Below are 18949 nucleotides of genomic sequence, written 5' to 3' on the forward strand. Positions count from 1 at the left end.
TCTTAGTGTCATGACATCTGTTTCATTAGCAGCCTTACGAATCCCACATTATGAAGACACTAAGCCAGTGCCTTCTGTCAAATCTCAAAGGGGTTTCAGAGGGTTTTTTTTAGAGCCTTCAAGAATTGCTACAATGACCAGAGAGGATACCGTCGGGGAAGAAGAAGAAGAATTTACCATGAATCCATGGTCTTGTATGGAAGCTTTATCACCCTGAACCATGTATCTTTGAAGCAAATTTACCAAAATGGGTGAGATGAAGAAAGAAGATGTTGAGAAATATCTGGAAGACAACCCTCAATTCGCAAAGGAATATTTTGATAGGAAGCTAAGAAGCGAGACGGTTGGGACGTTGTTCAACAACAAACACCTGAAAGTAGATCATGGGGTTTCGTTTAAAGACATGACCAAGTTAGAAGAAGCGGACATTCTATTGGAGCTGGTAATGGAGATCCAAGATTGCAGCAACATGGAGAAGACTGTTCATAAATTGCTCCAGAGGCTGGCGTTCCTGTTGAAGGCAGATTGTTGTAGTATGTTTATTTACCGATCTCGCAACGGTGTCCCCGAGTTAGCGACGAGGCTTTTCAACGTCACAAATACCTCAAGATTTGAAGAGAACCTGGTGCTCCCTGAAAGCGAAATAGTTTTTCCTCTAGATATCGGAATTGTGGGTTGGGTTGCCCATACAAAGAAGACTTTTAACGTACCTGATGTGAAAAAGGTAAGATTTGGAGAATGGAAACTTTTTTTGTTAACTGCTGGAGGTGAAAATTGAATATAATTTGCAAATTGATATTCCAATGTGCTACTTTACGGATGTGATATTGTACTATTCTAAAATACATTTTTTTTCTCATATTTATTTCAATATCTTAACTTTTCTTTGCCTTTTGAAATTAACCAGGCTTGGGAATAATTATTAGACCCATCAAGATTATCCAGAAAGACACGGATAGCATGGGATGGGAAACACGGTCCTTCATGAAAGTACATTTTTTAACATACATTATGGTGTCGATAATCTGCATTCTCCACAATTACAATTCTGTGAAAAGTATACATACAACAAAGCACGGAATCAGTGCACACCTAACAAACGCTATAGAAAAGTAACATGCACCTTATTTTAAGCATAAATATTAAAAATGCCATCACATTATGTGGCCCCTGTGGTCACATATGTAGGCCCCTATAGCCAGGTTTTAGGGGGGGTCCTGAAGGCTTCTAGGTGCAGAGGTGGAACCTTAATCGTGGGCCCTAATGAGATCTTCTAATGAATTGTGAGATTATTTTTTATTCCCATGTATTTCTGATTTCAAGCACATGGGATGATACATTCAGAGATGCCGGCGTTCTGCTCCACGACTGGATAGATATGAAGGGAGAGCGGCCCCCTCGACACAACTTTTAGGGGTCCCCAACATTTTGCGTGAAGCTTCTACTCAATAGTGATGCATATGCGGGATCCATAACATTTGGGCGGCCGGAATTACTGTTATTTGAACGAGGCAAATCATAGCGATGTCCTCAAGGGACCATCATGTTTTTCTCCGTGTTATATGTGACAGACTGTTCCCAAACTCCATTTTTCGGTGTGTTTGGGATATCCTGAGGACAAGGTTCAGATGAGACCTCTTCACTCAGGTGTCTCTCATGAGCTTTCGCAAATCATTAACTTCCACTGTGAAACCCATCGCACAAGAACCAAAGTGTTAAAAAAAACACCTAACCTGACTTTATTAACCTCATAAATAGGAAACGATGGAGACGCATAAAACTATTTATTCCGCTTATTTTCCAAGCATTTTTATTTGTAGCATATCTCCTATATTTATTTTCTATAAGTATATATTTATGTGTGGCCACTCCCCAAAAATCTAAAAAACAAAATTAAAATAAAATGCCTGTAAAATATTTTTTAATCATTTAATAAAATATGTATTACATCATTCTATAGAGTATTAAATATTTGTGGTTTTGTAACACCCCAAATATTTTTACATATTATTATTATTTTTTTTATTTAAAGCTACTTTTTCCACGTACACAGCTGAAATTAACACGGCTCAAATTATTCCAATAAATAATGATTTAATGGTGTAAAAGATTCCATCCTGAGGAATTTTTCAAGGATTACCGGAATGGTGACACCGTAGAGACCCTAGCACTTTAAGGCCAGCGGCCGTTCTTTTAGAAACTAAAAAAAAAAAAAGTTTTTCAAAGCCTTTGTGTCCTTTTTTAAATGATGAAACTTTCAGAGGAAATTAAAAAAAATGATTAATAATAATTAAATTAAAAAAAATAATGAACACGCTAAAGAGCTGAATTTATGTTTTGTCTTAGTGGGACAGCACCTTTTTTCAAGGAGATCTTTTTAATTTTTTGTTTCACTAATTAACAAAACGGTATATGGAAAAAAGGAATAATTTCTCAGCCGCGACATTATGTTTGATGCATCTCAGCGGATGTACGGCGTCTTTAGCCTGCTTGGGGATTATCCTCCATAAGGCTGATTACAGAAGGAAAGATCAAAAAAGGATCCAGGGGATTCGGCGATGTGTGAAAGCACTGTCCTTTTTTATTTAACTCATCTACTTTTTACATATTTAAGTTACCAGACATACTGTATACAGCTGAAGGGTATCAATGTTAGAAATTTAAAAAATAAATAGTTAATTCGAAAATTCTAGCAGCAACCCTGGACTCTGAATTTGAAGTCTTTATGCCGTTTAGGCTGTGCGTTCCTCTATCTTTGTATATTTAGGTTTTGTGCTGCTTTAGGCCTAACTAAACTCATGCGCCCCTTAACCTTAATTTGCCCCTCAGGGGAGGGGTGCTCCTGGGCCGGCCTAGGCCAAGATACAGCCCTAGCTCAATGATAATGGAATACAGAATGGTTTAGAATGAAGACAGAGCAGGGAGTAAATTAATACCCAAATATAACATTACTTACAAAAAATAACAGTCAACAATTAATACTAGAATTAAGATTGGGGGATAAAAGGAGAGAGATGGAAAAAGGTGACTGTTTGGGGGTTGATGGCTACAACCAAAGAACACCAAGGGATTTATTCACTAAGGGGAGAGCTGACAGTGAATAATGCGTGGTTTTGGACTTTAAGAGCTGCGTATTGAAAATAAAATTCACATTTTTCCAACAAAGGAGAAAATATGGTTACGTTTTGAGTGTTTTTGCGCTGTAGACAGGTATATCTAATCGTCACAATCACACACATTGCCACACATCTCAAAGTGTGTATCCGGTATCTTCCTAATTACTGCCAAAACCTCAGGACAGGCGTTTCTTATAATTCCCACGTCAGCCGCTCGGCACTTCAATGACACTGATTAACAGAATCTGATAACAAGCTAATCACATGGACTCGGGGTAATCCTCGTTGTAATGAGTCTTGCGTGACGTCCTGAGTCCTCAACATACCATTGCTTTGCGTAGCTACTATTGCCTCTTTTTACCCCTCCTTTTGTTTTTGTTACCAATATATTTCATTTAAGAGTGTAAGCTCTTGAGCCGCAAATTCACAAGCCTACCATTCTTGCTAGGAACTTTGTATGAAAGTGCCATAAGGCTAGATTGTCAGCTCATGGGAAGGGTCCTCAACTCCCATTGTATCTGTACGTGTACTCATTACCCACCCTGTATTTTAATTGTACAGCATTGCGAGTTAGAATGCCAATGATTCTCAGATATGACCTGGTAGAAGTATCTCAGCCAGAAGGCCCATAACAAAGGCCATACGGCTGGTCCTTCCAGTAGGACACTAGAGGAGACCCTTCAATATTATCCAAGGTTCCTCCATTAACAATATGTGACCAAATTCAGTGTATATAATACAATAGATCGAGAATGGGAAAATTAATGTTATTATGCATTATTCTAAGGTGTAGGAATGCATACGTCTTTGGTTTTGGCTCCTGGACCATCCAGGGTCCCACGTTCATTTATGCTAACCATATCACCTACATTTCCAGTGGTCCAGAGAAACGGCCAAGGTGACGCAAACCTAATTATTGAAAAGCAGTTTTAATAATGATTATTATATTATTTATTATTTTATATAGCGCCATCCTATTCCACAGTGCTGTACAACGGGTAAACAGGACATGACCATTTGACTTACAGATACAAGAGGTAAGGAGGGCCCCGATCAAAGAGCTTACAATCGACTGATTTGATAGGGAATATATATATCATAGAGCTGTTGGATGCTGATAGATGCTACTGTATTAATTATGTAGCCCATGAAAAGTAAATATACGTCTATACTATAGAAGTTTTGCTTCTGAATCGTTTTAATTAGTTCGTTTTGAAATTGCTTCCCATATTGTTACATTTACAAAAACCTTTGGTACGCAGAATAATTGTTTCAGTAGCAGTAGATGAATGAAAATATGCTTTAAATTACATTGTTTTATTAAAAACAACATTTTCATTTACTTGACATTAGAAGAAAACAATGTATATATATATTTACACATCTTAATATATGGAATCAGTTGACTTTTTGTTTCTGTCCCCAGAACACTCATTTTTCAGACTTTGCAGACAAGCAAACCGGATATACTACCAACAGTTTATTGGCGACACCAATTTTACAAGGAAAAGAGGTTTTGGCTGTTATTATGGCAGTGAATAAACAAAACGAGCCGGCATTTTCAAAGGCAGACGAAGAGGTATTGTGGGGTGGATTTAATAAAGGGGAAGTCCCATAGAAAAAAATAAACCCCGGCACTGTATACAGTAATAACCCCCCAGCACTTTATACAGTAATGTAACCCCCCCAGCGCTGTATACTGTAATAGCCCCCCAGAGCTGGATACAGTAATAACCCCCAGCACTGAATACAGTAATAACCCCCCAGTGCTGTATACAGTAATATAACACCCCCAGCGCTGTATACAGTAATATAACCCCCCCAGCGCTGTATACAGTAATAACCCCTAGGCCTGTATACAGTAATATAACCCCCAGTGCTGTATACAGTAATATAACCCCCCAATGCTGTATACAATAATTCGGTCGGCATTTACAAAAACCCTTTATCTGCAGACCTGGAGGCGGCCATTGTTGTCAGTCATGTGACATTATGGATGTCTTTTCGTGCTCAAGGCCTACACTGAGCTGATGCTAATGAGATCATTAGTCAGCGTGTCCTACCGGGTGATTAGTATTGAGCTATTCTCTTGCTTGAAAAAAACAGTATGATAAAGAGTCGGGGTGTTTGTCGCCTTCCTTAGTAATAACGCATAAAAAAAAGTAATATTTATTCTTTGTGCCACCTTTGCAGGTTTTTATCAAATATCTGAACTTTGTATCCCTTGCCCTTAAACATTATCACATCACGTACCTTCACAACGTGGAATCCAGGAAAAGTCAGGTAAAGTAACAGTTTTAAGTCATTGAAATTTCGAAGCGCTGCCAGGCCAGAACTCGGAGCTCTCCCGCTTGTGAGGGAGTGGCTTCATGAGGGGGTGGGGCTAATCACGCTCCATGCAGCGGCTGTGATTAGCTTGTAATGGGTGGGACTAGCCACAAGGGTGTGGCTATCCTCAGGTATTATTAAGTAGTTGGGAGTAGGTGGGGAGTGGGTGTGGCTAAGCACCCCGAAGAAAGAGGAGATGGTCAGAGACCAATATTGTTCAAGCACACGCCCACTGTTTCTTAGCTATGATATTATTGGCGAGACACTTAAGAGGAAAGATTATGATTGGAAGACAATCATCGGGGGGATCATACTACAGGCTTGGGTTCTTGGAATGGTGGAAGATGATGGGTTATTTATATCCTTTTTTCTTTTATATAGATCCTGACATGGTCGGCCAACAAGGTATTTGAAGAATTAACTGACATTGAGAGACAATTCCACAAAGCCCTCTACACTGTCAGGGTGTATCTGAACTGTGAGAGATACTCGGTCGCTTTGCTGGATATGACTAAGGAAAAGGTGAACGTTAAAAAATGGTTATTTTATGAGGTCTGCTGGATCCATCACCAGCTGGACACTCCCAAGCCCAGTGCTATAAAGTTTCCCTAGGTAAAAATGTGTAAAATAAAATGATTATCACAAAACTATAATTATAGCAAAACGACAAAAGTTGACCCAGTTTCCTATGGGGAAATATGTCCTCCGACCCCAGGCCTTAAAGTGCCGCAACGCAAATTTAATATTCAAATTTTTATATTCAAAATGTAATAGGGTTTTGGATTGTCTTGGTTGCATATCTTCTGTTCGTGTTTTTTTCACATCATCTTTTCTTTTTTTAACTGAACTCAGGAATTCTACGAAGAATGGCCAATCAGAATGGGAGAAGTACCGCCATACAAAGGGCCTAAAACGCCAGATGGAAGGGTTTGTAAATATTTCTTCTAATACCCGTGAGATATAGACGGGTGTGAGGAGACGCTTAATCAACACAAATCATGGATTTTTATCTTTAATATATGGTTGCATCCTATGGCTCAGAATGGCTCATTTGGTGAAATTAATTATTATTAATAATGACAGTTTGCAATGGTTATGGCTGATCACAACCATATTTTCTCTTGTCCAGGAAGTGAATTTTTACAAGATTATTGATTATCTTTTGCATGGAAAAGAAGAAATTAAAGTTATCCCGTAAGATTACATCTGACTTTTCTAATTCATTAATTACTTGTTTTTTAACAAGCAAAAGTTCATAATTAACATGCATCAATTTCTCTGTTTAAAGGACCCCGCCGGCCGATCACTGGTCTCTTGTGAGTGGGCTACCGGCGTACGTTGCGGAGAATGGATTTGTAAGTCCTTTGGTGATTGTAAAACAGGAATGTGTTTTAAGGGATCACTGGTAATGCTTTTCCGCCACTGCTGACTATGAAATTCTGATACATTTGGTTGCAGGGGAGGGCTGGCACCTTCTGGCCCAGGGAGCAGCTAAAGCCAAGTGGCCCCTTCGGCCCCTCGCCCCCCCCCAGCAACTAACATATTCACAGGCACACGTTTATACACTTTCACATTTACACAAACGTACACACTAACACACACACACTCATGCTAACACACAATACCTTTAACACACACTTACACATATACATTCATGCTAACACACACTTACACATATACATTCATGCTAACACACAGATATACATTCACTCTTATGTATATACGCATACATATATACCCACTCCCTCTCTCCCTAACTCCCTTACCCTCTCACTCTCTTACCCACCAAGACTCTCATCTTGCCCAGGGCCTTCTTTGTAGCTGCCTGCATACACTGTGCAAGCAGCATCTCTTTACTGTGAGGTCACATAACATCAGCCCTTTAAGTGACCCTGCCTCCACAAGTGACCTTTTTGAAGAATTTTGGATTGGCCCGTGGGGCAATTGCCCCCCCTGACTCTCAGGCCCCCCCATGTGACTTGCCAAGCACAGCCGAGTCTTGTCTCCTACGGAGCACCAACTCACTCTCTGTCCTTACACAATGGCCTATAACCCTTACTGACACATCCAAAGTATTGTTTTTATAATTGGTATGTATACAGATTTATCCGAAAATACTTGTTTTTATTGTCAGATCTGCAATATGATGAATGCCCCAGCAGATGAATATTTCAAATTTCAGGTAAAATATTATGTTATGCCCTAGAACCCAGAAAAAAAAATATTTTCGTTACATGATTTCCATACAATGTCTGCCTTAGAGTTCTGCAGAATCCGATGCTGCTATAGAAATAAATAATAATAATAACAATAATCATAATAATGACTTTTCTATAACTAAAAAGAGATCTTTGGGTTATTCTAGCCATCTAGTCGGTGTGTTATCTAAGGACCTGATTGAGATAAGATGAGAAGGGTTACCTTGTTACCATTTTCTGTTCGTTTTTAGAATGGACCAGTGGATGAGACAGGCTGGGTTATTAAAAATGTATTATCCCTGCCCATCGTGAACAAGAAAGAAGAAATCGTGGGAGTCGCTACATTTTACAATAGGAAGGACGCGAAACCTTTTGACGAATACGATGAGCAGATCACAGAAGTAAGATGGTTATTTTTAATTTTTTTTTGTAAAATAAGAAATTAGTAAATTACAAAAAAATAAAGTATAAAGTAGAATGCAAGATTGTTCTATTGTCTCCATGGTTTGTATACGGGATTGTATAAACGTCTATGCGTTTTACTGGAACCCCCAGTAGCCTCTTGTTATCTCTGTGAGTTTTTATATCTGTTACTTATGAACGTCATGAGCTCACATAAGTGATAGTGGGGTAAAAGTGATGGCGGGGTAAAGGTCATGGCGGGGTAAAAGTGATAATGGGGTAAAAGTAACGGAAAAACGATGAATATTGTTAACCCTATTGTTAACTGTGGCCAGTTGCGTCACTTTCACTTGCCAGCTTATGACATCAGAACATACTCAAGCCTTTTTGGATACATTTGCATTGTGATGTCAGCATGCGCAGAGTCCACCCACTTTTGAATATGTCTTTGATTTCCACATTTTGCCCGGCGCCCCCCCCCCAGCTCTCTTTGACCATCATGAAGGTGAACCTTCTGTTTAAATTGTACCCCCCCACACCTTATGTATACCATAGGCTCTGACGCAGTTCCTCGGGTGGTCTGTTCTGAACACGGACACATACGAAAAAATGAACAAACTGGAAAACAGAAAAGACATTGCGCAAGAAATGCTCATGTACCATTTACAATGTACGCCTCTCGAGCTGCAAAGCATTCTGGTAAGTTTACTAAGTTCTTAAAAATATATCATCATTGGCATATTATGGCCTAGGCCGACTAGGGTGGCAGGTCCAGGAGGGCCCCTTGAGTGATCGGGCTCCCTGTAGGGCCACTGCACAATTGGCTTGTTAAAAGCTGCCCAACCTGCCCATTAACACTATGAAGGGCCGTGCATTGTCGGCATGTCCGCCATAGTTTACTACAGCCAAGCACCGGCGGAGCGTCACGATATGTCCCCGCGCTCTGAGGAAGGATAGCGGCACAGAGTAGACAACTGGTCCTATGAACACGGCACTGATCTGCAAAACATTTTTTTTTTTTTTTTTTTTAGAAAACCAAAGAAAAGTTGAATAAAAATGTTGAAGAATGTGAAGAAAAACAGCTAGTGCAAATATTAGTAAGTATTTATGAAAAATATATATTTCAGTATTTTTAGTATAAAAAAACAAAATTTGTTAGAAAATATATACGTAAGATGTATATGTAAAAAAATATATATAAATATACACAGTACCGTGAAAAATAAAAACATGTTAATAGTTTATTTTTATCATTTAACAAAATCAATATTTGGTGCGAGTCTTCCTGAGAACTCACCTTCCGGCCGCCGCTCTTCTGAAACATTGTCTTTGGTGATCAAAGTGGTCTTTTTGGTTGATATTTACAAAAAATTGCCACATATGACTCATTATTTCCAATATCACTGACCCCAAACAAAAAGTGACATGTTTTATGGCGTCCGGGTCTTGATCAAGATCAGAAGCAGAACATTTGTATTTTATAACCGAGGCTAAATTGTCCTTTGTCTATAACGAGTTCCAAAATTTGAGCAAAACCACATAATCTCACAAACATCCCAACAAATACTGAAGATTTAATGAGATTTTAGCGAACGCGGTGTAATCATGCATTACATGTTAACTTGATCTATCCGGAAAACAACTGCGTCGCCGGCGGCTGTATTCTCGGGTTCGGAATTCAGTAATAAGATTCATCTGGTGATCAAAGTCTATCTTGTTTTCAAAAGAAAGAAGAGCTGCCAGACCCAGCCGCGTTTGAGCTCTACGACTTCCACTTCAGTGACCTGCCCGTGTCTGAACACGACCTCATCAAAAGTGGAATTAAACTGTTTTTTGAATTAAAGGCTGTTGAGAAATTTAAAATCCCCGTCCAGGTAAAAATGATCAAAATGTATTTGTTGAGACAAGCAAATTATGATCATTTTCCCCCAATTCTCTTCCCCACAGGCCTTTCTCCTCTCTGCTCCTCTTCCCCTTCCCTCTCTATGCCCCTTATCACGTCTCTGTCCTTCTTCGTCATTACGTAGCACAAGCCCACCTTGTCTCTCTGTCGTATTTGTTGTGTGACGGAATCTCCCCGTCACATTGTGTACTTGTTACTGTTACAATGTTTCTTTTTTGTGTAGGTCTTAACGAAATGGATGTATACGGTCCGAAAAGGATATCGGGATATAACCTATCACAACTGGCGACATGGATTTAATGTGGGACAAACAATGTTCACCTTGCTAATGGTATGGAATATTTTATTGTGTATGATATGTTATTAGATAATAGAGACCGGGGTACCGCGGAGACGAGATGATTATTCTTACATGTCAAAATCTCTTTGTAAACAACGCTTGGGGTATCAGCTGTTTTACTTGAGGGCATCAGGATACGGCATTGCAATTAGATTGTATGCCGGAATTGCATGCGGCACTGTGATTGGGTGGTTTGGAAACAATGCGATAACATACTGCGTTACTCACCTAGTTACCCAAGTCTGTCTTATTATAGAGATTAGTGTGGAAAGGGAAATCACTCTTTCCCGATGGTTGGACTCCACAGACTATGGTGAACATCATATTGGGATTAGCTAAAACATCTGCAGCTCATCCACGACGGCCAGTTATTTAAAGACCATTACAATCTCCATGATTAAATCCTTCTTCTGTGTAAAGAGATTAATCATAGAGACCTATCAAATCAAAGAGCTTTTTATTAGAACTTACTGAAATTCTTTACTTTTCCAAAGACAGGTAAACTAAAGAAATATTACTCAGACCTGGAGGCCTTTGCGATGGTCGCTGCTGCCTTTTGCCATGACATTGACCACAGGGGAACCAATAATTTGTACCAGATGAAGTAAGCGCGGCGCTTTCACGGCCCCTTCGTCCCCAAACAAAATGTGATTTATGACATTTCACAGGTTTCCCAATGTGTTCACAGGTCCCAAGCCCCACTCGCTAGACTTCACGGATCTTCTATTTTAGAAAGACACCACTTAGAGTTTAGTAAAACATTGTTGGAAGACGAGGTGAGCTTGTTCTTTGTATCCTGTATATTGCTATGGACAATATTAGGCATTAATGTGACCCACAATTAAAACCGGGATATCCTGAGATACCACCTCGCTTTACGGGCCAAGGAACGAGGGTGATTTTAGAAGAGCAACCATATAGTTCTAAGATTGAGATCTTGGCCCGGTATAATAAATAATGTGAAAAAAGCCGACATTTATTGTGAATAAAATCTCAAGATATGATGGATTCCTTGTAAGGAAACGGGTCATTTTCTCGGGGTTCCGTGACTTGCTTTTGATTGTAACTTCCGAGCTGTAACAAAGAAACATTGTATCTTGCAGAGTTTAAACATTTTTCAGAACCTGAACAAACGACAGTATGAAAATGTTATGCGTTTATTCGAAGTGGCCATTATTGCGACCGACCTGGCGTTATATTTTAAGTAAGTGGGACAAAGAAGGTATTAACCCAACAAGTATATGCTGAACCCCCAAATTTACGAACAGGGCAGGAATTTAATATTACAGAATATAGGTAGTTGGATTAGACGTATGAACTCTTTTTTTTTTCTTTTTTTCTATCCTCAGGAAAAGGACCATGTTTCAAAAGATTGTTGATGCCGCAGAGCAGATGCAGTCCGAAGAAGAAGTTATTAAATATATCATCACCGATCCCACGAAAAAAGAAATTATTATGTGAGCCGATAAAAAGTAATCCCGGCGTTGTGGTTTCTGTGTTACAGACGTGTCTTACTCACTATATTTGTATTATTATAGGGCTATGATGATGACGGGTTGTGATTTGTCTGCCATTACCAAACCGTGGGAAGTGCAGAGTAAGGTGAGGGTATTTGGAGGTTTCCACCTAATTTGCTCCAATGTGTAGTAACTTGGCTTCTGTAGGGTTGTTATCATTATATAAATATTATAAATATATATTTATATATATAATATATATATTATATACAATATATATATAAATATTATAAATATATATATATAAATATTATATATATATATATTTATATATATAATATATATTATATAGACTATATATATATATATAAATACTGTAAATATATATATATAATATATATATATATATATTACCGTATATATATATATAATATATATATAAATATTGGACTTTGCTATAAAAAATATTTAACAAATCCCGTTTTACTTGCCTCTTGGGATAATACATTCATTAAAGAGATATTTTTCCTGTAGGTCGCTCTCATGGTTGCCAATGAATTTTGGGAGCAGGGAGACCTCGAGAGAACAGTGCTTCAGCAACAACCTATCGTAAGACAATGAATATGTTTGGGAATTAATTCTATTTAATATGCATGAATCCAGTTTGACCGTTTATGTATACATTTGGAAAACCTTAAAATAAATAATTTAAAGAAAAATTAAAAATATTTTGACCCTGCATTCGATCAACTAAACCTTTAAAAAAAAAAAGCGCGATTAAAAGTAATTTGAAAATAAATTTTGATGCGGTATTTGATAAACTAAAACTACAATGTAAACGGTTAACACACGTAACATTGGTGTACGTTAATGAATGTGTGTTCTCTTTTATAGTGGTTTTATTGTGTTATTTTACTTTGATGCATCCTTTTTGCTACCGTAACAAAAAATGATTATATGAACTTCTAAAAAATCTAAAAATGTCATAATGGCTCAATTTATTTGCGGATTGGCTAATCCGACGATCCGATTTTGTTTCAGCCTATGATGGACAGGAACAAAGGGGATGAGCTGCCCAAACTTCAAGTTGGATTCATAGATTTTGTTTGTACGTTTGTGTACAAGGTGAGTCCTTCGGTCTGTTGAAGAGGGACATGTCATGCTTCATATAACATATATGTACCGATGAGTTGAAGCAGCCAATCAGAAGCAGGAAAGCGCTCTCCGCGTAGGTCAACTGTGGCTGTATATCACGTTAATTTAAAGGGACATGTCAGCTTTCTTATTTATTGAGGTGCTTATGACGGCTGCAGTGTCTCTTTAATACAGCCGGTGGTATAGATAGTAGCCTGCTTGCCTTTTTCTATACGGTTACATTGTATGGCGTCAGTCTAAGCTGGCAAACCCAAGGATCGGCAGACTCACGCATCCTTGCAGCCGTCTACTTGCAGTGTGACGGCGCCGACTGATTTTTGTATCCGTTTACGATCTCTAGGAATTCTCCCGATTTCATAGAGAAATTACCCCGATGTACGACGGACTCCAAAATAACAGGGTTCAGTGGAAAACGCAAGCCGATGCCTACGATGAAAAAATGAAAGCTTTAGAAGAACAAATAGAAAAGAAAAAAGAGCTGCAGGAAAACGCGATCCAGCCTAAAAAGGGTCAGTAAATTGTAATATGTGGGGGATAATTGTTCATATAAAATGTTGCTACAGGTTATTATTATTACCGAGTTCTAACCCCCAAATAGTGTATATCCAGACTAGGCTAGTCAGATAATCCCAGCTGCTCCTCACCAAATACCGTACGGACAAGTGATCCAAAGGACAATGGGGGCGAGGGAGCCGTATTCCAAAAGGCGATGTAAAGCTGCTATGTAACGGGTGCCCACGGACTCTTCCGATCAGCTAAAAATGAACTGGAACGGTATTTTCCTTTCTCTGGCAATAAAGTAAATAGTTGCCTCGGACAAAGTCCTCTCTCTGCAAAAGCGGCCATGATAACACAAAGGGGGTCTTCAGCCCCGACGCAGATTATCTCGGCCAGATGAAGCGCACGCGTGGATTAAATATTCGTCCAGCTGGACTTCTGGTTCCAGAGGTAAAGGTCATTCTACGAAGGGCTCTAAATACTTCACATGCAACAAGCTGGGACAAAAGACTCATTTCCGCTCGGTCTCCAGGACTTTTCACATACATATAAAAATCTCAGTAATTGGTGCCCCTCTGCGGGTTTATACACCCTTCACACTGCAGGGGGCAGCACTTTACACGGGCAGATCAGCAGCCCGTGAAACTTAAATGTCTCCTGGCTTATGTGCTTTAAAATATTGGTGAAATCAGTCAAGTGCGGATCGGAGCCTGGAGGGACTGGTTTTTGTGCGAGGATGAGCTGGTACTTTATTCGGAGCGATGGCTCACCACCGGAGGCTTGCCCAGGGCTCCGTTATCAGTAAGGAGGGCCCGGCAATGGTAGTAGATACTTAATGTAAACAGAAGGGTCTCATAAGCATGTCTGGGAACTCTCTGGGTTTCGCGGCGCTTCTCCGAGTCACTCCTGGGAAACTCCGGGTCCTAGGAGTGGCATTGTGGCGCGCCCCACTCCCCGCCAACTTCCCCAGCAAAGATGGCGTGTTTCCTGCGACGTTAGTGTGACCGCCCACCGATGTCGGCAGGACCGCCCACCGATATCGGCAGGACCTCCTACCCACATCCCACAAAGGGGTGCACCGAGTTCCCAGGCATGCTCATAAGTGAGGTGCTCTTCCTACACTTTTATAAATATTATTAGAAACATCATTCCTGCGGCTGCCGAACGAACGGACCCTTCTTTAATCATTTAATATTTTGCTGGAAGCACCAGTCATAACATAGAAAAGAAAGTCTGTTGCCATGGAGACAAACAGGTTATTTTGAGTTGTTCCTCTTATTTTTGTTCGTTGTGGGAGATCAAGTTCCAGTTTCAGAGTAAAACCACCAACTTAGCTTAAAATAGTTTAATTACGATAATAAACAGAATAATCAAAGCGACTCCAAAGTGTTAATAATGCAATAATATTGCTGCGACCCCCCCTATATGCAAATGCCTATTTTGTGTGGATTTTAACATTGGATGGAATAAGTACAAATACACTTTTTAATTTTTTTTATTAACAGTGAGCATTTCAGTGTCCTGTTTTCATAATTTCTTTAAATTGATATATTTACACAGTAATACAAATTAAGGTAATCATTTACCGTTTTACTTACTGCAAATTGGTGCCCACATTTTTTAAGTACTGAAAAAAATTCCTTCACTGCCTGGCCGCCTCTACTGAAACAGGAAGCATACCTAAGTATGCTTTCTAAACCCGTGTGTAACCTTTTAAGTCGGTGAGAGATTAGTTCCTACTGAAATCGATGGCAGTAGCAGCAGCCAATCGTCCTGCTGTCTGAAAGAGAAGAAAGTACTTTTCTCCTGAAACTTAAATTTGAGTGTTTTAATTTGCATGCAAATAAGAATGAATACAGAGAATGTACAACAGCAGCCATCAGATACAAGACATGGGAGATTAAGAGATATTTAGTTATATCAGGTATAAGAAGGTGGGGGATTTTGAGAAAATGATTCATATTAGATATGAGAAGGTGGGGGATTTTTCGCTATTTTGGTATATATGGGGAAATAAACCAGAGCAAGAATTCAGAGCATACCCAGCAAATACCATTTAAAAAACACCTAAGTCCGGGGCCGGCCCAAGGCAAAATGCTGCCCCCCCCCTTATCTACCCTTCCTCTCCCTCCGTCCCTGCCGCCCCTCCCCCCCATTATCTACCCTTCCTCTCCCCCCCCCCCCTTGTACTTACCTTTCAGCAGTCCTGCGGCGAGTCTCCCTGTTCGGTCTCGGTGCCGGCTTGTAATGCTGAGCGCCAGAACTCAGCATTACAAGCCGGCACCGAGACCGAACAGGGAGACTCGCCGCAGAGGAGGAAGAGAGTGCCGCCCCCTCAAAAGTGCCGCCTGGAGCGGTTGCCCCACTCGGCTCCATTGTCGGGCCGGCCCTGCCTAAGTCCACCATTGCGTCAGAGTACGTCATTGCCATTGCAGGCAGTAGGGCGGGCAGTAGGGCGGGCAGTAGGGCGGGCAGTAGGGCAGTGTTACACTATCCATCATGTACAACTGTGTGCCATATTCATGAAAAGGCAAAGTGTGGCATGTGGGGCGATCACCAAGAATATTTAATGTTGATCTATAATTGATATATAATACATGATATTTAATATTTCATTTAATACGCTGATCATGTTACTTTAAGAAATGTATACATAGCGTTGTGTGTCATTGTGTGTGTATGCTGGCTGCTAACAGCATAATACCGTAACATAATGTCCAAAACACAATTACAGAAAGGAAACGTATAGAAAGCCAATGAAAGAACCCCAAAAAGGATCTAGTCAGGATTTTTTTTTTAAGGGGATATGTACAGAATTGCAAGGAGAGAAAAAAAAAATCACAGTCTGTCTCAGGATAGGGAGTTTGAAAGGATAGAACTAGGTGGGGGAATGTTAATTAGCACAAATAAGATGAATATGCAAATAAATGGGGATTATTACCAGGTCATTCTAAATCACGGTCAATCTGACCAGGTCAGTGTAACCTTATTATAATGGCTGGCACTGGTCAAGCAGAGCAAACACGCTGAAAAAACATAACCGACATGGGTATATTTTAAAGAAGCCATCATATAGCCCATATCGAACTAATTATTTTTTTTCCCTGAATGAGACTTTTAATGAACTTGCATTAAATAATAATGAAAGCGGCTGTGAGGGAGCTACGGGAACAGCTGACTGACTGTGTTGTCTTGAATGCAGGTGGAAAGGTTGGAAAGTAACCAGTTTGTAGGTACTTGGTGATCCCCAGCTAATAAATGTAAGTTTAATGTTGGACTTTTGGTATGTAGATAGTACTCAAAATAACTGAAGTGTAATATGAATAGGAACCCTGGATATGCGGACATTTATGTCATTCTTGGGTGGTTCTTCACCATTCTTCTTCATCAGAAACCTGATGGCGGCACCCATAGGTGTAGACTTCGAGAAGGACTCGTTTATCTAGGAGGCAGTTAGCGTTCTGTTACTGAATTACGGGGCACTTTGGTCTGTATTGGTATTTGTTGCCGTGGGTCGACAAGGAAGAGATCGGAGCAGAACTTGGTATGGTGCATCTCAAAGCAAGGCAGGTGTTGATTGGAATAGAAGGGCAGTTGGGTTGGAAGTTCTTTTGTCCAAAGATGCAAATGTAAACATGCGCACATACAGTATATACACCATACAGCTGCTTTAAATACAGAGCACCGCGTATACTTACATATCTTACTATAGCGTTGAATACTATAGACGCAGCATGCGCAGTGGGCTGTAGAAATGATTGAGGGGAAGGCCGTGACCCGAGGTTCTCTACGGAATATTACAGAGATACAAATGCTTCAGACATATTCGGAGAATGAAATTGCTCAACACAAGCTTCATTCCTACAAACCTCCGCCGGACGTAGACTTTTTTACGTTTAGGGGACCTTTTTCTCATTTCTGTATACTCCATGGAAGAACTAATTGGGTCTTAGACTTAGTTGCCATCAGATCCCAATCCACCCTCCCCTCGCTTCAGCTCCATACCCTGGGGAATTAGTGTGAGAGAGTAATGAGATCCCCACCAAATGGGGATGTGGACATTATGGGGCGGGGGGGGGGGGGTAATCTCGCCTCCCCTCCCCCCTATAATCTGGGTCCCATCTTTAAAAAAAAAAAAAAAAAAGGGGCAAATAGTAGGAAAAAGCTCTATAAAACGCGAACGCCTGTGAAATAAGCGTTTCAGTGTGTTCATCACAAGCTGTTTGTATGAATAGTCTGGGACTCGAGTAATATGCCGCCTGCGCAAGAATAAAGAAGGCGCTGAAAAGGAACAGTAGCCGATTTATAATAAATCTTCAGATTTGGGAATCGTATCCATAAATCAGCCGACGTTGAGACATTTACTGAAAGTACAAACGTACAACCAACGTCCCCTGCCTGCTATTAACATTCCTCTCCTGTTTTCTCTTTTTTTTTTTTTTTTTAGTAGCCCCGGAGAAGGTCGTAGCAGACGGGGGCCGCGGGGAGCCAAACAAATCAAAAACATGTACAGTTTTGTAGAAAACATCTGAAGTCCCGGCAGGAAAAATCGCCGAAGACTCGAGTTATCCAACCAATTCCGCCAAACGACAAGATGTACCGATTTACCGAGATTGTAGAACATAGCGCAGCGTTAAGAAGATAATCCCCTTCTCACAACGATTGGCCAGGCTAATAAAATATCGAAAATAGAATCTGGATTATTTAGTGAAACCTTTATTTATAAGATAATTACATAGATAGATGTCATCGTTCTGTGATTTCTGAGACCTTATGTGACTTGAAATCAGATGATTTGGAATAAAGAGATATCCGGGGAGATGATAATAATCATTGTTTTATACAGCGCCATCATATTCCGTAGCGCTGTACAATGGGTAGACAGGACATAACAAATAGTATGTATCATAACAATTTGCTTACAATCTGTCGCCCTGCGGATGAACTGAGGTGCGTTAAAACACTGTCCCTTGTAACTCATTATAAAAGGACTTAAAAACCCCAAGTGAGCCACACTGTATAACGCATAACTAAACTCAGTGCTTAAACTATACCTTACACAGGGCAAGCGTTGGGTTGGCCCTTCATGTTGCAAAGTGAAGTTAGTTGAAAGGTGTCTGGTCCTTGCAGCTCACACGCAAACTCTTGCTTTAGTGAATAGGTCCCTAAGTGTGACGAACTTTGCAACAATAGAACAATAATTATAATAATAATTTCACATTACCTGGCACCATAGCACTCATTGAAACACAAAACTAGGAGCCAAGAGGCTACCTGTAATTATTTGGATTTTATTTTTTATACACTCGTAATTACGGAAGAAACGTAACGGGGGGGGGGGGGGCGCTTCTATTTTCTGCGCAGAAGCAGCTTCGGACTGGTTGCATAAACATAAGCTGCTTGCTGAATATTGGATTTGGCTTTGAACGGAGCTTTCGAGATGTAGAAGAATTAACCTCAGCTTCTCCCTCCAATATCCCTTTTGCTCTCTGAGAAACGTCCAGCGTTATTTTCTTGCTGGTGGGTTTTCAATGCAACTTTGTAGGGCAAGT

At 40.0% G+C, this 18949-nt stretch overlaps 1 protein-coding gene across 1 annotated transcript; it reads left to right on the forward strand.

Moving 5' to 3' along the window:
• Nucleotides 1–247: 247 nt before the first annotated feature.
• On the forward strand, nucleotides 248–17918 carry LOC149288685 (cone cGMP-specific 3',5'-cyclic phosphodiesterase subunit alpha'-like). Its single transcript, XM_089491390.1, has 22 exons — nucleotides 248–724; nucleotides 4543–4695; nucleotides 5310–5399; nucleotides 5826–5966; nucleotides 6297–6371; nucleotides 6574–6638; nucleotides 6733–6799; nucleotides 7579–7626; nucleotides 7894–8043; nucleotides 8600–8743; nucleotides 9076–9141; nucleotides 9772–9918; nucleotides 10171–10278; nucleotides 10782–10891; nucleotides 10976–11063; nucleotides 11391–11491; nucleotides 11637–11744; nucleotides 11826–11889; nucleotides 12279–12353; nucleotides 12786–12869; nucleotides 13240–13408; nucleotides 17845–17918. Exons 1-22 carry the CDS (start codon nucleotides 248–250, stop codon nucleotides 17916–17918), a joined length of 2604 nt encoding a protein of 867 aa, XP_089347516.1.
• The last annotated feature ends 1031 nt before the right edge of the window (nucleotides 17919–18949 follow it).

This window comes from Sceloporus occidentalis, unplaced genomic scaffold (genome assembly GCF_023333645.1).
Source record: "Sceloporus occidentalis isolate IW3139 unplaced genomic scaffold, rSceOcc1.0.p SCAF_50, whole genome shotgun sequence".
NCBI lineage: Eukaryota > Metazoa > Chordata > Lepidosauria > Squamata > Phrynosomatidae > Sceloporus > Sceloporus occidentalis.